Genomic DNA, 26605 nt, shown 5'->3' on the forward strand with positions numbered 1-26605 from the left:
TGCAGACCGTGGCGCGGGGAGTATGCTTGCACAGTCAGACTGCATTCTTCTGAGACTGTCGACGTCCTGTGTCTAGAGCTCAGTCTGTTCACTGGTTCAGTGGAATCACAGAGATGCTTACTGAATCAGTATGTTTCCTCTTCAGAAAGGGTGACAAGTTTTAGAAGTGGACAGTGCGAAGGTTCCGTCCCATGAGTCTACAGACAGAAGGGAATGAGGTGCTTACCAGGAACACCTGAGAGTGAAATGAGGCGCATGCTTTCTGTTGGGTGGGGTGAAAAGCATCCATTCATGACTCCTTTTCTTTCTTTCCCCAGAATTTTGATTCTGACATTAGCAGTGTGGGAATAGATGGCTGCTGGCAGGCAGACAGCCAAAGGCTTCTCAATGAGGTGATGGTGGAGCACTTCTTCCGCCAGGGGATGCTGGACGTAGCGGAGGAGCTCTGCCAGGTAAGTGTGGCTCCTGGGAGGATATGGGGCAGGAACACACCTCCTTGCAGTGTGCATTATTTGCGGAGTGGGATTTTTATGTCTGCCAGCTACAGATAGTTTGTTGTTGTTGTTGTTAAGATTTATTTATTTGAAAGGCAGAGTTGCAGAGGCATAGGCAGGGGTTGGGGAGGTCTTCATCTGGTTCACTCTCCAGATGGCCACAACGGCCAGAGCTGGCCTATTTGAAGCCAGGAACCAGGTGCTTCTTCCAGGTCTCCCACATGAGTGCAGGGGCCCAAGCATTTGGGCCATCTTCTACTGCTTTCCCAGGCCGTAGTAGAGAGCTGGATCCGAAGTGGAGCAGCTCAGACTTGAACTGGCACCCATATGGGGTGCTGGCACTGCAGGCGGCAGCTTTACCTGCCATGCCACAGCACCGGCCCCTACAGAGAGAGTATTTTAATTACCAGGGATGACCTCAGTTTATTAGGAGATCTTTTCTTTTCTTTTTTTTTTTTTTTTAAAGTGAAAATTGTAGTCCTGGAACTTGTTACCTGAATTGTTTCCTTGTTTCTGGCTGACAAAGTCGGTCCCAGTTCATGAATCGGGAGCATCAGAAGTGGTCCTGCCTTCTCCATCTCTTTGGATAGGGAAGGTTGGTGTAGCAGAGGAGAGGGACAGAAACGTTAGCATCTTTTCTTCTGATCTAGCCCAGCTCAAAGAATTTTGTCAATCAAGTACAGACTTAACGTTCACTTCAGGTGAGCAGCGTACGGCTGTCATTCCGACTAGCCCTGAGCTGCGGGGTCTCACCGCTTCCCAGCGCCATGCAGTAGACAGTAGCAGCGGCTGTGTACTCGGCGTTTACCGTAAGCCCGTATTTGTCACGAAGCCTCCTGCAGCAGAGGTTACCATTCCTCCTGCACGGGTGGGACGTCTAAGAGTTGCAGCAGTAACTTGCCCAACGCCACAGAGGTTCTCTGATCCGTGGGTCTCTAACCTCTATGCTAAGCCACTATGTGCTGTTGCTTCTTCAGTTTAGGAAAATGAAGGACTAAAAGGATTGAATGATGTAAGGCCAGTCTATAAGCTGAACCTCTAATCTAAGCCTTCCCATTTTATTTTTAAAAGTATTTATTTATTTGAGAGGCAGAGAGACCACAGATACAGGGAGAGAGCTCCCATCCAGCTGGGAGCTGGGACTCAATTGAGGTTTCCCCTGTGGGTGGCAAGAACCCAATCATTGGACTGGGATTCAAACCCAGGTCTACTCTGCTAGGCTAGTGGCCTGCCCCAGTCTTTCCTAATTTAGAGAATTACGATAACAGGGGCTTAAAAATGAAACTACTTTTTCTTGCATAGAAGTAGGTAGTAGGATGTCTGTAGCACATATGGCAGCTGTGCTCTGTGAAGCTGTTAGGAACCTACACTGCTTATGATACTGCTCTGTCTTAGGGACCCCTGTCCTCATGGTCCAGAAGAGCAGTCAGAGCTCCAGCCACACCTTTGTATCCCAGGCAGGGCCAACAATCACATGTTTGTATCTCATTGGCCTTACATACCCAGTTTTATTCCATGTGGTCATGTGCCCAGCTGAAAGGTGGGAGTCCTATCACTGTGGGTCAGTCTTGTCTCTGCCACGGCAGAACATGTTGGATGGAAGCTGTCTTAATGTTCTGCCCTATAGTTTACAATTAAGAATATACTTTGTGGGGGCTAGTGCTGTGGCGCAGTGGGTTAAAGCCCTGGCCTGAAGCACCGGCATCCCGTATCGGCACCGGTTCTAGTCCCGGCTGCTCCTCTTCCGATCCCACTCTGCTACAGCCTGGGAAAGCAGTAGAAGACGGCCCAAATGCTTGGGCCCCTGCACCTGCATGGAAGACCTAGAAGAGGCTCCTGGCTCCTGGCTTCAGATCGGCGCAGCTCCAGCCGTTGCGGCCATCTGGGGATTGAACCAGTGGATGGAAGACCTCTCTCTCTGTCTCTAGCTTTCTCTGTAACTCTTTCAAATAAATTAAATAAATCTTTTTTTTAAAAAAAGAATATACTTTGCTCACTGTGTCTTTACCCTGATATCTACTAACAAAAGTCCTGCTTTGTTTTGTTTTCCAGGAATCTGGTCTTTCTGTAGACCCAAGTCAGAAAGAACCATTTGTGGAGTTAAATCGAATATTAGAAGCATTAAAAGTCAGAGTGCTGAGGCCTGCTCTGGAGTGAGTCACTGAGTTTGTTTTCTTGTGGGGACTGCGAGGAAACTGTGTGAGAGAACTGAACTGAAAACACATTAGAGAGTTTTAGGTTTATCTCACCTAGGGTAGACTTACAGCAGTCGAGGGAGAAATGTATCCTCACTTAGCGTAGTGAACGGTTTGGGGGGTGTGTGCGGTGGGAGAAAATGGAGCTCATTTCCCTTCGTTTGGTCCGAATCCCCATGAGAGAAAAGGGTTTCCTGCACCCAGGCTTTCCCACCGCTCTCTGTGTGGGCCCAGCCGCCTTGGAGCCGAAGCACTGCTGTCCAGGCGGTCCCTGCTCGACAGTGGAGCTTCTACAGGGCGCTGGTCTGCGCCAGCCTTCCTAGAGACGACTTCAGTACTTCCTGGGACTAAGTGGTGTCCGGGAAGAGAGTGAGTACTATCAGGAAGGTGCTCTGTCCTTAATTACTGTGCGTCTTGATTCCCTGTGAGCTTGTCACTGCCATCCATGAACTAAGCGCGCAGAAATACTCCCCTAGAGCAGGCAGGGTCGGCACGTTGTCCTAAAGGGCCAAATGGTAAATGTGTTAGCCTTTGTAGGCGACATAAAGTCTTTGTCACACATTCTGCCTTGTTTTACTTTATGATCTTTTCAAAAAGTGAAAAAACCACTCTTGGCCATCTGTTGTGCAAAACTGGCAGCAAGCTGCATTTGGCCTGTACCGTGGTGTGCCGACCCAGTTGTATTTGTAATAAATAGCTCGTAAAATAAGGCAAGAAACTGGAGGATAGAAGCAATGGTACGTGAGGTCGTGGCTTTTAAGATCCTGATATTTTTTAAACTGGAAGGATTTGAGATAATTATTACCAGGAAAAAAAAATTGAGACTATTTATGTTGGTTTTTATAAGATGCACAGTTTTTCCTTGACCTGTGTAGTTCTCCATAGGTAGTTTTTTGTTTCTGACCATTCCTCTGTTCATTTGTGTAGTTCACTGGTCAGCCCAGTGAACAGGTAGAGGGAAATGCCTGTGTAAATTTGTAAAACATTAAATTCCTGCATGAATTATAAATATGTGGTGGGTACTTTGTATTTACAGCTAGTTTTCAATGAAACTGTGCCCTTATGCCCTTATGTGTGTTACTTTTGTGTATAGTTTATGGGTTTTGTTTTTTAAGCAGATTTTAGATTGTGACACACCTGAAAGATAAATTGAGCGAGGCCGGCACCGAGGCTCACTAGGCTAATCCTCTGCCTGCGGCGCCGGCACACCAGGCTCTAGTCCCGGTTGGGGCGCTGGATTCTGTCCCAGTTGCTCCTCTTCCAGTCCAGTTCTCTGCTGTGACCTGGGAAGGCAGTGGAGGATGGCCCAAGTCCTTGGGCCCTGCACCCGCATGGGAGACCAAGGAGGAAGCACCTGGCTTCTGGCTTCAGATCAGCGCAGCGCGCCGGCCATTGCGGCCATTTGGGGTGTGAACCAATGGAAGGAAGACCTTTTTCTCTCTCTCTCTCTCTCTCTCACTAACTCTGCCTGTCAAAAAAAAAAAAAAAAAAAGATGAGCCAAGTACTTTCCAACATCTCTTAAAATATGATATATTTATAGAGAGTGAGGTTGCCTAAATATTAAAGTGTAGCTGGTTTCTTAGTTGTCCTGTAGTGATGAAAGGAAATAATATTTGGGCTGTTTTTCAAGGTAATGTTCACTGACTCATTCATTTCTTGGGTTTTTCATCAAACTTTTACTGCATCTTGCATCACAGTACAGTAACTGTGCTTGTGTATCTGAGCTGCCTCAGCCATCAAAGTACTCAAAACTTTCCTTTTGGAATGAAGAAAATAATTTTTAAAGATTCATTTATTTATTTGAAAGAGATCTTCCACCCCCTGGTTCATGTTTCAAGTGGGCCAGGCTGAAGTCAGGACTCAGGAACTCCATCCAGGTCTCCCACGTGGGTGACAGGAATTGTAGTGCTTACAGCGCCATCTGCTGACTGCCAGGTGCATTAGCAGGAAGCTGGATCAAGGGTGGAGTCACTGGGACTTGAACTGGCACCCCAGTGTGGGATGCGGGTGTCCCAGGCAGCAGCTTAACATGCTTTGCCACAACACTGGCCCTGTGTTAGGGTGTGTGTGGGGGAGATTAGGACCCTTTAAACCTTGTGATTTTTCTGTATGGTAGAAGTTTCTTGTTGATAATCACAGCATAAATATCAACTATTCCTGTGTTTTCTATCATTTGTAACCTCAAGACAGTCTGTTGGGCAGCGGGAGGGGTCATCGCATGTACTTCACGGCAACAGTGGGAATTCTTATACAGTACAGTGCTCCCATTTCACTTTCCTGGGTGTATTCCCATGTTCAGTGTCAGCATGGGGAGTGTAGTGGTGATTCCAGCCGGGGCCTCTGGAGGGTCTTACACGCCACACCGGCTCAGTCCTCATAATGGCCCCACAAGGTCAGAACTCACTTTACGGAGGAGGGATTGGAGCCTGAGAAAAGGATGTGGAGCCAGAAGATGACGTGAGAGACTGTTGACTCAGCTCGGTAATCCCACGGTGAAAATTCAGCTGTGTGTAACCCCGTGCTTCCTGTTTGTACAACAAGGGAGTCCTTGTGTCATCTTCCCCCGCCCTGCCCCGCCCCCACCATTCACACTATTAAAGCAAAATTGAAGTTCTTCAGAACGTAAGTTTGGAAAATGTTCAGTGGAAGTCGCCTTTCAACGACTCAAACACTTTTCCAGTTCTTGCCCACTACTGGTGGATGCGAGCTAATGTTTAATGGGCTACGTAGAGAAAACTCGTTTTGTTCCACTTACAGCAAAGTTGAAAGGGAATGCCGGTTTGGGGGATTCTGGTTCCTCTCGCAAGCCCACGCTGGGAAGAAGACTCATGTCGCCTCCTGCAAGGGCAAAGCGGAGGGAGAGGGCCTGCAGCAGCTCCCACAGGCAGCTGCGGTATCCGCGGAGGCGGAGGCCAAGGCCGGCCAGCGGCGCTGACCAGCCGGCAAGGGCTCGCCGAGAAAGACGCCTGGAGAATGTAATGTTGGCTGTTCAGGTCCAGCCGTGGAAAGAAGGCGCAAGAGAAGAGTCACGGCAGAACAAGGACGGGTTCCGGGTCCGGAGCTGGCCAGGACCGGGACTGCCCCTGGGTACCGTGAGTGCCTGCAGGTTGCTCTCCTCGTGTAGATGGCCCGCCCCGCCCCTTTCTAATTCCTCTCTGGAGCCTTAGAGTGGTAGTTACTTCCTGGTGGGTGTTCAGTAAATGCAACGATGGGATTGTCTGGAAGAGGATTCTGGTGAACATGTCCTCCTCCACGTGGCGGGGAGGAGAGCCTCAACAGTGCCAGCAGCTGTGCCGCTTCCTGACCTTCCCACAGAAGTGGAAGCCAGCCAGCTGGTTGCCTTCCTAGAGGCGTCTCAAAGAGTGATATTCCCTTACTGGATTCGCCTTAGCCCAGGATCTGGCTTTCAGCCATTCAGACCCAGAACCCTGGGTGTGTGTGTGTGTGTACGTGCAGCAGGCCTGGGCCTTTAAAGACTGCTGGAATTGCTAAATTGCACATGCAGTTTGGATTACTAGTGGCTCTGAGACTAGCTTGTGCTGGGCAGATCCATGTGGAAAGCACAGTTTAATATGAGCTTGCTGAACATGTAGTTGGCATGAGAGGAGGTTGCTCTAGAAAGCGCTTAATGTTCTCGTGCGGAAATACCATGATGCTGTTGTCTGGACAGCAGGTGCAGCCTTACAGAAGGCTGTTGGGTAGGGCAGAGTTCGTTGGCTTCCCCCCCCCCAAATAGTCCTTGGGTAAGTTCTTTCTAAGGCTTCCTTTAACAGACTCAAAATGCAGTCAGAAGTGAATGTCCTCTCCCTTCCCTCCCAGTATCCACGTTCTGTCCCCATGGATAGCCACCGTGGCCTTTCGCTTCCCGAGATGGCATATGTGAGCAAGTTTATGGTATTAAGTATGTTTGTGTTTGCATGCACAAATTGTCTGCTGTACACACAGTTGTTTTTTACCTGACAAGTTTTGAATTTTTACTTGTATCAGAACATATGGAACCATCTCATTTTTTTCTGGTGGCTGCTTAATCTTAATATATTCTAGTTTTAATTAGCCTCTATTGATGGATGCTTGGTAGTTCACAGTCTGCTGCTTTATAAGTGGTGCAGCTGTGAGTATCCAGTGCCCAGCTTGGTAGTATACATTCCTAGAATGTTGGGTCACAGTACACTTGATCTCTTTCTCTTTTTTAATATTTATATAATTACTTTTTAAAGATATTTTATTTGAGAGGTGGAACTTACAGATAAGAGAGAAGGAGAGGCAGAGAGAAAGGTCTTCCATCCATGGTTCACTCTGAATGGCCAAAACGGCTGGAGCTGCGCCGATCCAAAGCCAGGAGCCAGGAGCTTCTTCTAGGTCTCCCACGCAGGTGCAGGGACCCAAGGACTTGGGCCATTTTCTGCTTTCCCAGGTACATTAGCAGGGATTTGGATTAAAAGTGGAGCAGCTGGGACTCAAACCAGCTGCCATGTGGGATGCCAGCGTCACAGGCGGTTGCTTAACCTTTTAGGCCACAGTGCTGGCCCCAGTACATTTGATCTTGTCAAATGTCTGTAAATGTTGCCCCATAATGATAGTCCTGCCACAAAGAGCAAGGGTGTTTCACACCCTTGTTACAGTTTTTTTTCTACTTTTTTTTCCCCTGAATTTTGCAAGTCTGATAGAAGGTATGTTATGAAAGGGGAAGAAGGACAGTTTGCTTTTATCTTGGGAGTGAAGTTGAGCCACGCCTTAATTTAGATAGGCTCACACCTTTATTCTGGCTGAAGTCCTAGCTTGCAGCCCTGGCTGACAGGCACAGAGGACCACACGTGCTGAGATGTGGTCACCTTGTTGCACAGCATTGTTTCCGAGGGCCTGTGAGTAGCTCACCACTGTGTCTGGGACACCTCGTCACTCCTTCTTCAGCCGTTCCACTGTTCTCAAGTAGAATGGCGCGAGGGCACAGAAGAGTGAAAATGGGTTTTCTCAGCTTAGGCCACAGAGAGTTTTGGTTTGGACAGGCCGTGAACGGTATCTAGCTGAACTACAAGAGGGTTCCCCTGGGGATAGAAGCAACCCCCACAGCAGCTGCCATTGGAGTTTGTCAGTGGTGTGTGTGATCAGTAGTCCTTAGCCCTACTCCTGTCAGGCTCAAGAAGTTGTTCTACACGTTACAAGCAGAACATGGTTCTAGAAAATAACAAGAGGAAGCAAGGAGAGGGGCCTCGGCTGTCACTGCAGATGAGGGTAGCGGTGATGAAGCGGTTTCTGGTGTGTGTGTATGTGTGTGTGTTTGCGCACTCTGGAGTGTGTGTGCTCTGGTGTGTGTGTGTGCTTGTTCTTGGTTGTGGGTGCTCTCCCCGAGCGAGGTGCTTCTTGCTGAGCGCCCAGAACCGCAGAAGAAGCAATGGGGAGGGCATTCAGGGCTGGAACACGGCGGGTTTTTCTCCTCCCTCCCCTTCCTTCGCCCTAATTCTGGGAAGGTGGGAGAGGAGAGAGTTGCTAGGTTAACTTCCTGTATGCAGTCAGTTGGGGAGGATGTACCATCATTAAAAGAAGCTAACTGCAAAAGGTGCCAGTGAGAAGGGTGCAGAAAGGACGATGGCATAGCGGAACAGAAAGGCCAGCGAAGAGAAGACATTGGGATGACAACACCATTTTTCATCGTCTCTTACACTGGCTAAGGTGAAAGTTCTATCAAGTTCCAACGCGTGTGCATGTTTGTTGGGAGACAGAATAGCTGTTGTCAGAATACGGCGCCTGCAACAGCTGGGGCTGGGCCAGGCTGAAGTCAGGGGCCCAGACTCAACCCAGGACTCTCCCACCTGTGTGGCAGACACCTAGTTCTTAGGCTGTCACCTGCTCTCCTAACTGCTGTGCTAGACACCTGCCCCATCTACACAGATCTGTTTTCAGTTTCCTTCATGTCCACCCCATCTTAAATAGCATATGAGGACAAAGACTCGCCAGCTGTGTGATGAGTCGGGTGACAGTTCCAGCGATGGACCCAACCCACATCTGAGAAATTATCACTTGAAAATACCTCATAGGGGGTTGGCGTGGTGGTGCTACAGGTTCAGCCGCCACCTGCTATGCTGGTGTCTCATATGAAGGAGTGCCAATTCAAGTCCCAGCTGTTCCACTTCTGATCCAGATTCCTGCTGATGGCCCAAGTACTTGGGGCCCCTGCCACCCACGAGGGACACCTGGATGAAGGTCCAGGCTCCTGGCTTCAGCCTGGTCTAGCCCTGGGTGTTGTGGTATTTGGGGAGTGAACCAGCAGATGGAAGATCTGCCTTTCCTTCTTTTTTGTAACTCTGCCTTTGAACTAAATAAATCTTAAAAAGTAAGAAAAATATCTTATGAATGAAATGGTAGCTATTCCAAACTAATGGCTTAACTTTGTTTGAACTTTGATTTTTGTAATGTTTGCCATCCTCTGAGTGTGTATAACATTTGATTCATGTTAATAATGCCCTACCACGTCCATACCTGTGCAATAAGTCAACATGACTCATTGCTCCTGAACTTCGGCTCTTATCCCAAGAGGCTAAAAAAGGAGACTGAAGGAAGTCCCTAAAGGAGGCTATTTTAAAACAGTACTTATGCCTTTAAAAATACTGTCAGGAGTGGTAGCGTAGTGTGCTGTGGGACATGCAAAGAGGCATTTTCTTTAAGTATTCCCAGAGATAGATGCCCAGATTGTAGGAGAGAGAGAGAGACAGGCCACTGTTGTCAGGTCACTGGGGGAGAACAGCTGGCTGCGGGTGAAATCTTGTCATCATTTTTGCAATGATAGGGAAATTCTGAATATGGAGCAAACAGTGTACCAAGTCTTTCCAGAGGCCTGACAATTAGGATAATAAATGTTTCTGTTGGGTAATTGTGTAGGTGTGCGTTGTATCTGACTTAGTCAGTAGTCTTGTTTGGGGAATTCTCTTTAATAGGAGCTTGTGGTGGTAGTGAATTGAGGTAGCTGACATTGGTGACCTGCTGTCCCTGCCCCCTCCTCTCTGCAGTGTTTCTCTAAGTAGGGGATAGTTCCAAAGGTGACAGTGGTCTTGTGGCCCATGTTAGAGATTTGGGAGAAGAATTTTTTTTTTTTTTCTTACAGGCAGAGTGGACAGTGAAAGAGACAGAGAGAAAGGTCTTCCTTTTTGCCGTTGGTTCACCCTCCAATGGCCGCCGCAGCTGGTGCGCTGCGGCCAGCGCACCGCGCTGATCTGATGGCAGGAGCCAGGTGCTTCTCCTGGTCTCTCATGGGGTGCAGGGCCCAAGTACTTGGACCATCCTCCACTGCACTCCCTGGCCACAGCAGAGAGCTGGCCTGGAAGAGGGGCAACCGGGACAGAATTGGTGCCCTGACCGGGACTAGAACCCGGTGTGCCGGCGCCACAAGGCGGAGGATTAGCCTGTTGAGCCGCGGCGCCGGCCAGGATTTGATTCTTAAGCTGTGGATCTATCAGCAAGTTATTAGAATATTTTTTTGCAAGCGCAGCCTTTTGGGGAAAGGTAGGATCCATTAGATGGGCAGCTTTGGGAAGTACAGCTCCCCCCAGCAACTGAGCTATTGTGAATAACTTGAAATGTTATACTCCTGTTGTTTGTGGGGTCCCTGAGATTTTATGTTCACACCCAGTTCAGATTCCAGTAACCCTTGGTGAGTTGGGTTAGAAGTAGAATATTTTGGGGCTGGCACTGTGGCGTAGTGGATAAAGCCACCACCTGCAGTGCCGGCATCCCATGTGGGCACTGGTCCAAGTCCTCGGGCCCATGCATCCACATGGGAGACCCAGAAGAAGCTCCTGGCTTCAGATCGGCACAGCTCTGGCCATTGCAGCCAATTGGGGAGTGAACCAGCAGATGGAAGGCCCCTCTCTGTCTCTGCCTCTCCTTCTCTCTCTGTGTAACTCTGACTTTAAAGTAAATAAATCATTTTTTTAAAAAGTGGAATATTTGGATTGTAATGCTGGCACAGGTGTACTTTCTGCCTTAGGGCTTACCTAACCAAGTAGTCCCAGCTCTAAACTGGTGCATTGGGCCAGGTCACTACAGTTTGGATTCTACAAACCTGAATGTTGTTCTTTCCCTCATCAGTGTTAGGTGTGTAAAGATCTCTTGGGCACAATGAGATACCACTGTGTAATATTTGTATAATCTTCCTGATTAGACCAAAAGCACCATGAGAGGAAACACACCTATGCTTATTGTTTTCAATCCCAGAGGGAGTAGCACAGAATCTGGCAGCTATTAATAGTTTAAGAATAAATGATTCCCGGGTGATGCTGTGGCATAGCAGGTAAAGCTGCCATCTGCAGTGTCGGCATCCCATGTGGGTGTCGGTTCGAGACCAGGCTGCTCCACTTCCTGTCCAGCTCTCTGCTATGGCCTGGGAAAGCAGTGGAAGATGGCCCAAGTCCTTGGGCCCCTGCACCCATGTGGGAGACCAGGAGAAGCTCCTGGCTACTGGATTCAGATTGGCACAGCTCCAGCCATTGTGGCCATTGGGGAGTGAACCAAGGAATGGAAGAGTCTCTCTCTCTCTCTGTCTCTGTCTCTCTCTCTGCGCCTCTCTGTAACTCTGCCTTTCAAATAAATAAATAAATCTTTTAAAAAACAATGGTTCTCCTTTGGCATTTTTGATTGAGTTAAGTTTCTAGTTGAACAGGAAACAAGCAGGGGATCTAAGCAATGCAACTGTGACTGTCATGTCTCATGTCACTTCAGATGCATCCTTGTACAGGTCCCAGCCCACGGCGTGACATGCCAGTCGCTCCTCTTGTGCTGTGAAACCTTGCCAAGGTGTGACTGTCTTCTAATTGCGTGTTTTTCTCCTTCGCCAGCTGTAGCATTTCTTCAGGTGGAATTGTGGTGTCTCCCCTAGGGGTTGATGCTACCACAGACTTCCACAAGGTGGCAGACCAAGCTTCTTCATGTCGCTAGATTTCAAACCATTTTGAGTGCACCTTTCTTATTCTCTTGATTATTGTTAAATTCTTTTTCTGCGTTTTCCGTAGGTGGGCAGTATCAAACCGTGAAATGCTCATAGCCCAAAACAGCTCCTTGGAGTTTAAGCTGCACCGACTGTACTTCATTAGCTTATTAATGGGTGGAACTACCAATCAGCGAGAGGCATTGCAGTATGCCAAGAATTTCCAGCCATTTGCCCTAAATCATCAAAAAGGTAAGTCTGGAGTCAACTGATTTTAATGTTTGGAATAGGGCTAAACAGGCACCACTGGAATTTAACATTTTATCTTAATTAAAGCTGCATGTATATTTGCCATTGAATTAAAACGATTGTAGACGAAAATCACTCCCGGAACTCCGACTGCCCCAGAGGAAAGTCAGATATGAAAGCAGAACATACAGTCAGAAGCAACCAGTGCAGATTCTTTGGTCCGTATGAAGCTCAGGGGAGGCTAAGGAACAGCAAAGGTGCCCTTGCCCTGTGCCCACCCGTGTCTTGCCTTCTGCTGCTGTTGACCGGGCCAGTGGCAGTGTGAGAGCACTGGCTCGTTCTGCAGCCAGTTGTAGGTGATGGTCTCATTTATGGCACAACTGTTGTAGCTCTAGATAATGATAATTATACTATGTTGTATATAAGCATTCAGAAATTGTAAGTTCAGTTTGTTCTGTGTTTTCTTTTTCTTCCCCTTTCTCTTCATGCTGTACTTCTAAATTTAAGGATGAAGAAAGAAATGTTAAGCTTAAACTGAGTTAAGGGCCAGAATTATTTTTAAAGTTTTTATTTAGTTAATTTGATAGGCAGAGAGAGACGAAGAGATCGTCCAGTTGTTAGTTTGCTCTTCCAATACCCGTAACAGTTGGGGCTGGGCCAGACACAAACCAGAACCTGGAAACTCAATCCAGGTCTCCTGCTTGGGTGGCAGGATCCCAACTACTTGAGCTACCTGCTGCCTCTGTTAGCAGGCAGCCAGAATCCAACTCTGATAGGGTCTACCTGTGTGCAAGTGGCATCTTAGCCACTGTGTCCAGCACCTGTGTCACAGAGCAGAATTTCAGTAGACGTTGTTGCGTTATTTGAGGCTGTCTCAGTGGAGGTGGGGGTATTGCCTTTCTCAGCCTGTTACCTACAGGCAGACTCATGTCATGTGCAGTTGTTCTCGCCTCCAAATGGCTGGTGCTTTTTGTTCAGACATTCAGGTTTTGATGGGAAGCCTTGTGTACCTGAGACAAGGGATCGAGAACTCGCCGTACGTTCATCTGCTTGATGCAAACCAGTGGGCTGACATCTGTGACATCTTCACACGGGATGCCTGTGCCCTCCTGGGGCTCTCCGTGGAGTCCCCTCTCAGTGTCAGGTATGGCAGTGAGCCCCGTCAGTCACTGGAACACACACTGCTCAGTCGGCTCCTCGGGACTGCTCTGTTTGTCTTTGCAAAGACAAACGGTGGTGGTATTTCTGGAGAAGTCAGCAGTGGCGTGGTTTTAGGGCGGTGTTTGCCTAGTACGATCTGTGACCCTGGGGTCCCGAGAACTTTTCCCACCATGTTGACGTTCGTGCATATGGTGCCAGGACAGTGGTGAGTTAACTCCAGCACCTTAGCTGGCACAACACGGGCAGTGAGCCCACATTCCTCATAGCCACGTACCTGCAGTTTTAAGAAATGCTAGCTTTTCAAACAGTGTTCTCGATAAAACATTAAAGATCGCTAACTTTGTTAAACCTCCACCTTCGAGTCCATATCTTTCTAATGCTCCGTGTACTGGAACAGGAAGCTTGTACCGAGCACCTCCGCTTCATGCCAGAATACCCCGATTGTCTCAAGAAACAGCACTTGAGTTATGAGCTAATAAACTAGTGTCTCTCTCTTCAGTTTTTACTTGAAAGAATCACTAACAAACTACAGTGCTACACACTCCCAGACTTTTTTTTTAATTTCTTTTTTTTTTTTTTTTTTGACAGGCAGAGTGGATAGTGAGAGAGAGAGAGAGAGACAGAGAGAAAGGTCTTCCTTTTTTGCCGTTGGTTCACCCTCCAATGGCCGCTGCAGCTGGCGCATCGCGCTGATCCGAAGCCAGGAGCCAGGTGCTTCTCCTGGTCTCCCATGCGGGTGCAGGGCCCAAGCACCTGGGCCATCCTCCACTGCCTTCCCGGGCCATAGCAGAGAGTTGGCCTGGAAGAGGGGCAACCGGGATAGAATCCAGCACCCCAACTGGGACTAGAACCCGGTGTGCCGGCACTGCAAGGTGGAGGATTAGCCTGGTAAGCCACGGCGCCGGCCCACTCCCAGACTTTTTAAAAAAACTAAGTGAAGTGAGCCTGTCATTGTCTTCTGACAACGATGATAGAGTTCAAGATTTTAAGCCAGCATTGGAATGTGGCAGCACTCAGACCCTCCGCTGAGAGCCTGTAAGCTTCCCAATAGTAGAGACTTCTCTGATGAGCTTGGTGATTGTATTAACAGACTTGACCTTTTTTTTTTTTTTTTAAGATTTATTTATTTGAATGGCAGAGTTATAGAGAGGGAGGAAGGGAGAGGGAGAGACATAGAGATCTTCCATCTGCAGGTTCACTCTCCAAATAGCCACAATTGGCTGGTGATGGGCCAGACTGAAGCTAGGAGCCAGGAGCTTCTTCCAGGTCTCCTACATGGGTGCAGGGGCCCAAGGACTTGGGCCACCTTCTGCTGCTTTCCCAGTACATTATTAGGGAGATGGATTGGAAGTGGAGCAGTCGGTACTTGAACTGGCTACACCACAGTGCCAGCCCTTTATGATGTCTTAAATGAGACATTTGCAAGGTCTTAATTCAGTATGATCTTAGGAAAACATGCACAAGTAAAAGTTATTCAAAGTATGAGATAGACCAGTTGAATCTAAAGTACCAGGGTACAAAAAAGTTGAATGATGAGGTTTGAGATTTTGTTTAGCAATTAACTTTTTTTTTTTTTTTTAAGATTTTTGTTTATTTATTTGACAGGTAGTTACAGACAGAGAGAGAAACAGAGAGAAAGGTCTTCCTTCCATTGGTTCACTCCTTAAATGGCTGCTATGGCCGGCGCTGCGCCGATCCAAAGCCAGGAGCCGGGTACTTCCTCCTGGTCTCCCATGCAGGTGCAGAGGCCCAAGCACTTGGGCCATCTTCCACTGCTCTCCCGGGCCACAGCAGAGAGCTGGACTGGAAGAGGAGCAGCCGGGACTAGAACTGGCGCCCATATGAGATGCTGGTGCCACAGGCGGAGGATTAACCTAGTGCACCACGGCACTGGCCCCTAGCAATTAACTTTTAGAAACCGCTCTATATTGAGTTTTGGTGTGGTCTTAAAGCTATCCACAATAATCTGAGAAGGCAATCAATGTACTATGTATGGGGGTGAAGCTAGGTTTTTTTTTCCTTCATTTACTGCAACCAGCAGAAATGAATACTGCATTGACCACAAGGGAAGCCATCAGAATCCAGCTTTCTTCCATTAGAGAGATTTTTTGAAATATAAAACAATACCACTCTTCTCACAGATACATTTTTTGTGTCTGTGTGTCTATGTGTGTGTGTTTTTAGATTTATTTTATTTATTTGAAAGGCAGAGTTAGAGATTTTCCATCCTTTGGTTGAAAAATGGCCATAACAGCCAGGCTTGAGCCAGGCCAAAGTCAGGAGCCAAGGGTTTCTTCCGGGTTTCCTACATGGGTGCAGGGGCCCAAGCGCTTGGGCCATCTTGTGCAGCTTTCCCAGGAGCATTAGTAGGGAGCTAGATCAGAAGTGGAGTAGCTGGGACTCAAACCGGCATCCACATAGAATGCCGGCGTTGCAGGCGACAGCTTTACCAGCTACAACACAGCGCTAGCTCCTGACATTTAAGCAGTTGTTTTAAGAAAATAAACCTTTTTTTTTTTTTAAGCTCTTCCCATTTAGTTCCACAAGTGTTTGGAATCCCTGCTGTCTACTGGGCACGTGTGTGATACTAAGATGGGTTGGGTGCAGTGTGCACGCCCCACGATTCTCCATCCTACCTAGGAGACAGACTCCACATCTCCTGTAATGCCAGGCACTGTTGCCGTCAGACGCCGGCTGGGGAACAGACTCGGAAGTGGGGGTGGAGGTCCAGGACACATACTGGGGTCAGCAGTTATGGGGGAATGAAAGCAGAAGACTGGGCGGAGAGAAAAGTCGGTCGTGATGCACCTGTGGTGAAAGCCTCTGCCAGTGCTGTCCTGGAGCTGCCGTGGGCCTGGAGTTGTCCCAGACTGGGGCACTGGGACAGGACTTTGGTGTCCTGTGAAGCAGTGACCGGACAGGTGGCCCTCGCTGCGTGAGACAGTCCTGAAGAAAGACTCAGCTGAGCTTTGATTACAATACTCGGGCTCCTTCTTAAAAGATTCCTTTATTTGAAAGAGTTACAGATAGGGAGGGAGAGACAGAGAAAGAAAGAGATCTTCCACCCGCTGGTTCACTCCCCAGATGGCCACGATGGCCAGGGCTGAGCCAGGCTGAAACCAGGAGCTTCCTCCAGATCTCCATGTGGGTGGCAGGGACCCAAACACTTGGCCCATCTTCCACCACTTTCCCCAGGTACATTAGCAGGCAGCCAGGACACCACCTGGCACACATACGGGATGGCAGCATCGCAGGCAATGGCTTAGCCTGCTGTGCCACAGCACCGGGCGCCTGCAGTTGGGTTCTGAGAAATGGGTGCTTCCACTCCGGAAGGGGTGATCCAGGTCTAAGAGGAGCCAATGCCGGAAGTTTGAGGGGCAAGGATGTCATGTGACTGACAAGAAGAGCCCATCAAATCTGGTTGGTTTGTAAACCATAAATACTTTTGCACTAATTTCAGATGGTCATGAAATTCTCTAAAAGCTTCTCGACTCCTGAGCGACTTTTTTTGTCCTCCTTTTGAACTAAGAATGCTGTGTAAACCAGTAGCACCCGTCTGCAGACCACACGTCACGTCTCGCGCCCTAGGAAGCGTATGCGTGCAGCACATTTTAGAAGGAAAACAGCAGGCGTGCCGCTCTGTGCTCAGTAAAGGGAGAAGTGTTAGGTGTTGTTGAGTGGATAAATCAGTGAAAATGTCTTTCTCCTTTGTGGGCTCTGTGCTGAAACCACCGGGTTTGGCAGAGCAGTGTTCTTGTTCCCTGCTCTGCTCTCCTTGTGCATGGGCACCTTTCTGTTCATGCGTGATTCTCTCTCAACACTGAATGCCAGAGCTTCCATTTTTATATAAAATATATTAGACTGTTTCTTTTTTTTAGTAAATCTCTGTATTTTTAAAAATATTTATTTGGGCGGTAGAGTTACAGAGGGAAAGGCTGAGAGCAAGCTTTTCCATCTACTAGTTCACTCCCCAAATGGTTACAGTGGGCAGAGCTGGGCTGATCAGGAGCCAGGAGCTTCCCCGGGTCTCCCACGCGGGTGCAGGGGCCCAAGCATGTGGGCCATCTTCTGCAGCTTTCCCAGGCCGTAGCAGAGAGCTGGATCTGAAGAGGAGCAGCTGGTGTATAAACCAGCGCCCGTATGGGATGCCGGTGCCACAGCTGGAGGCTTACTCAGCCCACTGTGCCACAATGGCGGCCTCAACATTTGTGTTTTCAAAGCTGCATTTCCCCCACATTGGTGAGGTTTATTTAGTACTTGGGGGTTCTTGTTATTGTTGTTTAAACAGGGTTTGCTTTATCAGTTACCTACAGGAAGTATATTCATGGGCCTGGCAAGAGGGGAGGGAAAACAAGTTACTTCTCTAGTAGAAACGGCTTGGTTTGGTTATAGCCAAGCAGAAGGCTCCGTGCCCTGTCCCATGGTCAGGGCCTGCTGTGCACGGAGTCCGGAGGAGCTGACGTCTCCTTGGCCCAGGCTGCCTGACACCTGGCCTGCTACTGACGCTTGCTCTGCTGCTCTCCCAGTTTCTCAGCAGGTTGTGTGGCGCTGCCAGCTCTAATTAACATCAAAGCCGTGATCGAACAGAGGCAGTGCACTGGAGTTTGGAACCAGAAGGACGAATTACCTGTGAGTTCCATTTTTGATTGCCTGTTTCTTTTTCCTGTCATTAAAAACAAACAAAAAACCAGGGTTGTAAAGGGTTTAAAACTCCCCGTTTTGCCCTTTGCCCAGGAAGCACTAGTGTAGCCGTTTGATAGGAGTCCTTTATGTAGGCATGATTCAATAACAGAAATGAGGAGTGGAACTGTGTACACACTGGAGAAGTGTTCTTAAAATTTTGACGTGGAATTAAGTACACGGCTGTTAAAACGCAGGCCGTGTCTGACACCCCAGCCATCCGTGGGCCTCCAGTGCTGTGTGGCTGCTGCTACCGTGGCCTTGAACCCCAGCTCCAGCCACCTGCTTCTGCAAGCAGCGGTCTGCTCATCTCTAAACGGGGCACCACCTTCCCTTTTCTGCGGCTACTCACAAGATGACTGGGCATGCTCAGAATACTGGGGCACAAAGAAGGTACTCACACAGTGTGACGTGCCGAGGTCATCGTATGTATGCTCCCGCCTGTCACAGGTGTGTCACAGACTGTGAGGGACTGAAAGACGCATCTGGCTTGTGGCTTCTCTTCTGCCACACCTGTGCACAGGTTTATCTGCAGTGACCTTGTTCTTCCGGCTGGTCGCCCTGTCAGTTGGTCGTCCCAGCCACTCAGAGATCCTTTTGTGATTAGAGGCCCAGGTGCATTCCCAGTCCGGAGTGTGGTCAGGGCACACGCGGCCCCCCTGCTCCCTGCTGCCAGCCTCCTCAAGTGAAAGGAACTCCAGCCTTCACTCGCTCGGCTGAGGCAGGTGCCCGGCCTCTGGCAGCTTCCTAGTTACCTGGGAAGAATCGTAGCCACTTGGGTCCCTGAGCAGAGCCGGCTGGAATCTGGATTTGCAGAGATCCTGTGTTGGGGCTGGTGAAGCTGTCGGTGGTGGTCCTTAGGCCGTCTGTGTCAGGATTGTCCTGGACACTTTGTCCACCTTCTTGAAAGAGCCTGGGTCATGGATTTTTATGCCAGTAGCCACTTTGGATTGAGAGGGACAGAAAACAGAACTACTGTTTGTGGAGCCAAGATGCCCACCCTGCTAGGTTTCGTGGCAGATGATGTGTGAGGAGAGGCAGCTGGTCCGAGGCTGTGGACTCCGATGCACAGGTTGTGCAAGGTCCCGCTGAGCCTTGGCTCCCAGCCCTGTGTCAGGTGGTTTCTCTGGATGGCCACGCAAGACGTAGGCAACTCCCATCTGAAGTTCGCACAGCAGTAAACCATGGTTAGTCCATCCATGAAGGAGGCACTGCCCTGAATACTATCACCTAGCCAGGCGTGCTTCCGAAATGGGCTCTGGGGGGTTTTGTTCCTGGGTGCTTCCTGGCAATGTTTTCTGGAATACCATCTTGCCTTTGACAAACACGGAGACATGAGACTTTGGTTTGAGCAGTAATGTTGCATGTAGTTATGAAGATTGATTCCTCACTTTGCATGAGTGAGGAGAGTGCTGTAGAAAGTTCTGTTGAGGTGTGTGCATCCAGCCAGTGCTCTCTGCCGCACGGAACATTTCCTGAACTATAACTCAAGCCTTTTTCATGTTTCCTTTTTTTTTTTGAAACAGATTGAAGTGGACCTTGGTAAAAAGTGCTGGTATCACTCTATTTTTGCCTGTCCCATTCTTCGTCAGCAAACAACAGATAACAATCCACCCATGAAACTGGTCTGTGGTCACATTATATCAAGAGATGCCCTGAATAAAATGTTTAATGGTAGCAAGTAAGTGTCTGACTTTTTAAATGTTAGTAAATCAATTTTCTTTTGGTCCTTGGTGGGAGAGGAAGTAAAGAGAATAAGTAATATCGAGCTAGATTTAGAGAGAGATTTCCTAATCACTTAGCAGAACAAGTGGCATCTGATCTCTGTCAGTCTCTGACTTGCCCATGGATGTGGTGATAAGAGTTCGAAGCATAAATCTTTAGCTCTTAACTTTTTGGGGATGTGACACATGTCCTCCTGTTCCATCGTAGTGGCCTTCTGTATGCTTTCTCCTCTCTGCTTTCTGTTTTCCCGCTTATGTTACTTCTGGGAAAGCTCTCTTTTTTGTTTAAGCTGCTGCAAGTGGGCCGTATGGAAGTGTGACTACGTAGCCAGTTCCCTAGGGATGAACCTTGAGGTTGTTACTGTAAACAGTGCTAAAGTGATGTGCCTTATCCACATGTGCTGTACAAGTCCGTGCAGCTGTAGTTGTGGAATCCGAGGGTGGACACCTGTGTAACTTACTCCTGCAGGTTGGTGGAGGCTAGAAGCCAGATAGGTCGCAGATCATGAGGGGGCACGTGTGTCCCCTAGAGGCGTGTGTGAGCTGTTCCTGGTGTGGATTCGGTGGCTGGCACCTGACCTGGTGCCCTTGAGTAGATTGTGTGACTAACATTTTGGAAATTCCTTTAGAGATAGGTACAACTGAAACCTTTGGAGAAGAGAAATTGGATTTACCTCTGACATCTCAAAAGCAGTTTTCAGAAAAATTGTCTTTGTTTTGTTTATAAAACAGTGTCCAGTGATCACTGCTGAAGAAGAGGCTTTTAGTTCAGAGTATGCCTTAGGTTGTGCTTGTGACCCTTGGAAGCTTGGTGGTGGTGTTTGGGCAGCGTCTTGCTCCGAGTAGGCGCAGAGACACGTGGTGCGTCTGTATGCGCGCCCGTGTGTCTGGGTAATGGTAGCGGAATGAGAACAGCGTGCAGTGCTGATGCTGGCCCCTGACTCAGTGTTGTCTTTTTTCTCTGTAGGTTAAAATGTCCATATTGTCCAATGGAGCAAAGTCCGGGAGATGCCAAACAGATATTTTTCTGAAGAAGTAATTTTAATTTGCAATTTGTAAGTGAAACTGAGTTGTGGGTGCATTTCAGAAGAGAACGTTCCATTTATCGCAGCTAACCAAGGACTCCATGTTGATATAAGCTAAAGCTCCAGAGTCGTTGCCAACACTTAGTGTGTGCACACCGGGGCAGTGCTCCCGGTGGATGCTAGCATAGGGCTTTATTATATTCTTGGTCTTCATTTCTGATCAAGTAAATACACCAGCAGTTGTCATTCAAGGCAGGTTTTTGTACTTAATTATATGGTGATTTTTTTACTTTTTAAGAGCAGAAACAGAAATTGACCTTCCCACCATGTGTGGAATATTTCCCTTGCTTTCACTTTGGTCATTTTCTTGATAATTGTAAGCCTTGAGAGAGTTTGTGGAAACACTTTATTTCCTGATATGTATATGTAACTAAATGAAAATTATTCTGAAAAAGTTTGATCAATGGAATTGTGGATATAAAACTAATTTGCATTTTTTTTTGCTTAAGGAAGAAAGCTGTGATAGATTCCAAATTTGCTTTTTGATGTTTTCCTCTGCTCCAGCTCTCACCACGAAGTCCGCACACCTGCAGTTGAGCTCTGCAGCCCCGCAGGCTGCCTGTTTACAGTTCCATCATGGATTTGGCAGGCTGGTGTGAGAAGTCTTCCACTAGAACACAGTGGAAGGAGTATTATGGGTTTGTTTTTTTGTTTTTTTTTTTTTTTTTTGGTGTATTTTTTTTTTTTTGCTTTTATTGCCAAGAGGTGCTTGTTTTAAAAGTGTGTTCAATAAAATGAAATTCTCGAGTTAGAAGTGTTCTTCAGTTGATACACGCTCTCTTGGTCTTGGTCGCCCTGCTCGCTGAAATCTGCCTCCGGGACGTGGCTGGCTGTGGCCATCTTGTCTGTCGTTGCAGACACAGTGTTGTGCGTGTGTGGATACACGTGTGTGCACCAGCATCGAGCATCGTGCATCTGGAAGGGAAGCAGTGTGTTCGGGCCTGACGTGCAGTTAGCAGAGCCATCGCTCTGCGTCCCTCAAGTTTAGCGGCTTGCAGATTGTCAGTAGGGCTTATCTGTTTATTGCCACTTTTGTATCTGAATAGCTTCCTGTCCGATGCGTCTCTCCTGCCTAGCGTATCATCTCATTGACTGTGAATCTGTGTAGTATTCTCGTGGGTTCAGATAATGAACTTTTTCCTCTTGCGAGGGATGCTCATTTAATGCACTGTCCAGAAATAGCCGTGTGTACGAATCCTTCTCTGTACGATAAACTGCACGGAGAAGACTTCTGTGGACTTAATTCTGACTCGAACTCGCGAAACTGCTTCGTTGTGAAAGAATGTTACATGGGAATCACCAAGTGTGTTGCAGCTTGACTTCACCTGCCACGGAGCTGACCATCAAGACACGGAGAAAACGAAGCCGGAAGAAAACACAGAACAAAGAGAAATGTGGTGCTTCCCACTCTGGACCACAGAGGGGCTGACTCTGAGGGAGAGCGAACAGATGCGGGGCTCGGCTGGCAGCCGGGCGGCGGCATTTGCGGTGGTCCCCGAGCCTGGGTGGTGCAGCCTGCAGCTTCCCTGGGAGAGCGGGGACTTCTGGAGAGCGCTGCCTGGGGCCGTGTGCTGTGTAGGGCAGCCCACCGTCCCCACTGGCCCGACCCAGAGGGCCTGCTTTGTCCCAGCGCCGGTCTGGCCCCATAGCCGGTGGCCTCTGCCGTGTGTTTCTTCCCAGTTGGAACCCTCTGGAAAGGTCTCCTGTCTCCACTAAAGCTAGACACGCCCCCGGACTGCTGAGAGAGTTCCAGGCAGCACTCTGCTCACAGTGGAAAATGGCTTCTTATATAAATTTTTATTCCTTTTCATTAAAACTTTACCTTTTTAAAGCAAAACAAGCCCTCTTCCTGCCTAGGTCAGATTTGGCTATCTTTGCAGCTTATTCCCCCATTTCCCCCTCGGATGCCTGCGACTGTCAGGTGTCTAAGGGAGGTCTGAACGAAGCAGACGTGCAAGGAGGCCGGGGCTTTGGTTCGCAGCAGGCAGACACCTGTCCCAGTTGGCTCGGGCCACTTGTGAGGACAAAAGCCAGAGCTCTGCTTTGTCCCTCTCCCAGGGCTGGGAGTCGACGGTTTTCTGTGCAACGCCCAAAACTTGGAGAGGGATGTGCTGTAACCGGAGCGTGTGACTTCTCAGCTTCCTGCGTAAGCTCCTGCCAGCCCAGTGGGCAGGGAGAGGGCCAGCGAATGGGACCCTCTTGATCTGACCGCGTAACGTGCAGATGACATTGTGCGACCTTCAAGTGCGTGGACACGGAGTTTGCCAGAGACTGCTGGCGCAGGAGAGGTGCGTTTGAAGGGGCCGCACCTTAACCAAAGATGCCGCGGCACAGCACCCTGCCCTCCCCACTCGCGTGCCACCTGGTTGCACAGCGGCCGACAGGCGGGTCAGCACAGGAGGACACGGTCCCCCTCGCTCTGCCTCCACATGTGGAAGGTGAGGACGGACACGAGGTTTATCACAGATTACTAACAGGAAAGACGCATCAAGAGACACTGCAGGGCGGTTTCTTCGGGAGCCATTTCCCACTGACCAGTCCTGGACAAAGGCCACGGGGAACTGTGCTCCACCCGTGAAGCTCACGAGCAGATCTTCGGGCTCTGACCCAGCCAGAGCGCCTGTGTCTTCAGGGACGGTGTTTACAGTCCCAAGGTTGTCCCGCCATCTTTCTTTCTCCTCTGTGTGATCATCTGAGACTCCTAGTTACATCAGCGAACGGGTATTGGTGCCTCTTCACGGAGAAACTTTTCAAAGAGAAGAGCCGCCTCTTATGCATAGGATATGTATTTTGTGTGTATGCGCGCATTTAGCTGAAACTACGAGAGTTAGGAAGTAAATCTGTTCTGATCTTTTTTTCTGTAGCAGCTCGTGTATACGGAGACACTAAAACCCACACCAGGTTCTGTGGGCAATGAGGATCCTTGTTTTCTCTCCAGTGGCCCCGCGGGCTCCGCAGTTGAGTTCAGTGTTCTTTATGCTGTGAGCTCCTTCCACCTCAGTGGCGACAGCCTTTGGGACCGTGGGTATTGCAAAAACCAAGAACTCTTGGTTATCCGCACAAGACAAGCTGCTGGTCGACTACGTTAGCCCTCGGGTTTTCCAGCTCAACCTCTGATAAAGTGGACTGACAGCCACGCTGGCCCCGCTGTGCGGTCAGCCAACTCAGGTTATTTTCAGGGAAGGTATGGAGGCATGGTTTGGTTAGTTTCATCACTAGGACGTGTAAGGTAAAGACACAAACCAAATACCTTTCATTGCGTAGCTCTGTGTACATGATCCTTGGTGACACTAGAGTGCCGTGGTCTCGGGAGGCTGTTCTAGCGAGGAACACCCGGCAGGGCTGGTGTTCCCCAAGCCTCTCCCGCCTGGCGGGCTTCAAGTGGTACGCTAGTGTTTACCATGAGCAGGTACAAGCTCCATGAACTTTTCTTACTGAACTCGAATTGAATAGATACCAAAAATAGAATGACAAGCGTATTTTAATAGCAGGAGAGGCAGTTAGTCTTAGGGTGAATTTCCCACTGTTGATTTTACTTCAAGACATAAGCAAGAGAAAGTTTTGTTTTTTTGAGACATTTTCCCACTGCGGTTCTAGACTGTCGTGGGCACATGCTTCACTGACTTCCTAAGAGGCACAGGCAGCTGGCATTGGCTTCTGCCGCACGCTGTGTCTCACGGTGTGGGTGAGGACCTGCACTCTGTCTGTCTGTCTGTTTTCCAGCCATCACCTGACCACCTCCAGCAAGGCCAATGTGGGGTTCACTAAGAGTTAGTGCCTGATCTTTTCTTTTGGGAAGGGGTGGGAGTGAATGTATCCGGGATGGGAGGGAAGCAGAAGAAACTGGGAGCGTGAGTGAGTGTGCCTGTGTCTGAAGTTCACCGTGACCCCCACTTGTGTCGCGCCCAGCACAGGGGTTGAGTATATTTTGCCATGACTGCGTGTGCATGTATTTTTTTCCTCCTCCGTGTTTTTTACACTCACACTAAAAGGATTCATCCAATCATCTTGTTCAGATGGCTCAGGATTGTATTTCTTTGGCTTACCCTGTGCTCTTGGGTTCGATAATATTTCTATAATTATGTAATAAGAATAGTGTTGCACTGTAATCTATCATATAGAGCTATATGTATGGAAAATTTTGATCAGTTTTTTAAGAAATGTATCCTGTTTGCAAAGGCACAATAAAGTTGCATCTTATAGACTATAGGCAATAAAGCTAACAATAAACCTTATTTAACACAGACCGTGTTCATATTTTCTGTTCATTTGGCTTTGGAAAAAATCTGGCATATCCCATGGTTTCAGGGATTTCATTTTAACTTTAAAAAATTCTGATATATTTAATTTATAAATTTTGGATTGATCTAAGAAGAGTTTTGGAAAACTATAAGAAATGCTTTGTTGATGTATATTCCTTTGTAAAACACATGGCCTCTCCTCTGTATATTTTTTAAAAATTAAAAAGCAATGCACATTTAAAAAGTGTTCTCGTGGAGCCGGTCTGTACGCCTGTGCCCAGGGACAGGCGGAAGGGAGCATGCAGCTGCCTGCATTTGTTGAGGGACTTAGAATATCTTTGTCACCATCTCATCGCCGCCTCCGAGACACCAGCAATGTGAGAAGAGGAGGTGGCTGGGCACTGCTCTGAGCTTCTAAGGGATGACGTCAGTATTTCCACTCTGCTGCCCCCTCATGTCCATCCTGTTTGCAGCCAGGACTCTGCCCTGCACCCTGGCCACGCCGGCCAAGTCAGCCGGACAGGGCTGCACAGGCAGCACAAACAGGGAAGGAAAGGCCAGCTTCTTTCCTACTCGGTGAAGAGCTAAGGGAATGCAGACTAAAAACACATGCTCCTTTTGCACATTTCTCTGCGATTTTCCAATGTTCCCATCTGGGGGAACCTGGTCACACTTGGAGCTAGTGGCAGGGGGTGAGAGAGAGGCCTGGGAGTGGGCACCTGTCCTGAGGCTGGCTCTTGCTGGAGAATGAGGCCCTGGGGCGGATCTAGTGTGTATCCAGCAGGAAGGGTTAAGGTGGTGCCTTTGAGCCAGGAAGTGGGAGGAGCCTGCATTCAGAAATTAATCAGCATGTAGTAGTTGCTTGCTGTGTTCTAGGCAACTCCAAAATCGATTTAAAGATAGAGACTTAACGCTCCCATTTTACATATGGGAGGATCTAATTGCCAAGACAGTCACTCGCCAGAGAACCCCCACAGCAAGTAGTGGAGGCCAGGAGCTGTTTCCGTGGCTCCTGCATCTCACCGCTTTGCCTCCCGTAGTTCCTCTGTGGAGAAGTGCTACCCAGTTGTCCATAGAAACTGCAGGGAATGATGCACGCACGGTGCCATGTGCCGGAGGGAGGAGCAGCTGGCAGAAATGGGGACCTCCCTGACCAGCTAGAGGGAAAAAACGAGACATTTTTCTGTTTTTTTTTTTTTTTTTACCCCCCCCTTCCACAAACAGCATGTGTTTTTGTTAAATGAGTGGCTGATAAAATGAACCACATCAAGGCCAAATTCCAGCCAGCTGATACTAAGTTTATAGCTTAAGAAAAGAGTCCTTTCTTGCCTTTTCTGTTTCAAGGCCCCAAGAACGTGGGCATCTTCTGTAGAGATATGTAGAATCAACATTTGAGGCCAGCCACTGGCAAATGAAGTAACGAGTTGGTTGGGCTTGTGGCTGGCAGCATTGAGGTGAAGATGTGATATGGGAGGAGCAGCGTCTCCTCCATTACCCAGAATGAGCGAAAGGAGGGAAGGTGATGCAGGTGGGCACTGGTCCGCTGGTTGACATGGAAGTGGGGACTCGAGGGTGACAGTGGGACACTGATCTTAAGCAAACATGTGCCAAGTGTTGTTAGCATCATAGAAGTGAAAACTGGAAACAATGCCAGGTATAAGTGTATAAGTGGTAACACAACAAAGAGGAATACTATTTGGCATTGAACAAGATACCATTAATGTTTATTAACAGCCACTTATAAATGAAAAAAAAAAAAACAAGGTATCTTATATATGTGCATAGACAATTGGAAGAAAACACTGAATATTAACAGTGGGTTGCTCCCAAGGTAAATAATTAGGGGTGAGTCTTCCCT

General features: G+C 48.5%; 1 protein-coding gene across 4 annotated transcripts in view; it reads left to right on the top strand.

Moving 5' to 3' along the window:
• RMND5A (required for meiotic nuclear division 5 homolog A) overlaps positions 1–24752 on the top strand; it is a 55283-nt gene extending 30531 nt beyond the window's left edge. Inside the window, exons 3-10 of one of the 4 annotated variants that reach the window (XM_062209817.1) lie at positions 318–452; positions 2547–2647; positions 11693–11859; positions 12835–13000; positions 17544–17646; positions 19224–19378; positions 20389–20476; positions 20956–24752. In XM_062209817.1, coding sequence (XP_062065801.1) covers positions 318–452; positions 2547–2647; positions 11693–11859; positions 12835–13000; positions 17544–17646; positions 19224–19378; positions 20389–20452 — 891 coding nt within the window. In that variant the 3' untranslated portion in view covers positions 20453–20476; positions 20956–24752. Of the gene's footprint in view, positions 1–317; positions 453–2546; positions 2648–11692; positions 11860–12834; positions 13001–17543; positions 17647–19223; positions 19379–20388 lie in introns of all 4 variants that reach the window. The other 3 variants (XM_062209818.1, XM_062209819.1, XM_062209816.1) reach the window with 3 other exon arrangements.
• Positions 24753–26605: the final 1853 nt, after the last annotated feature.

The sequence above is a fragment of the Lepus europaeus genome, chromosome 13 (assembly GCF_033115175.1).
Source record: "Lepus europaeus isolate LE1 chromosome 13, mLepTim1.pri, whole genome shotgun sequence".
Lineage (NCBI taxonomy): Eukaryota > Metazoa > Chordata > Mammalia > Lagomorpha > Leporidae > Lepus > Lepus europaeus.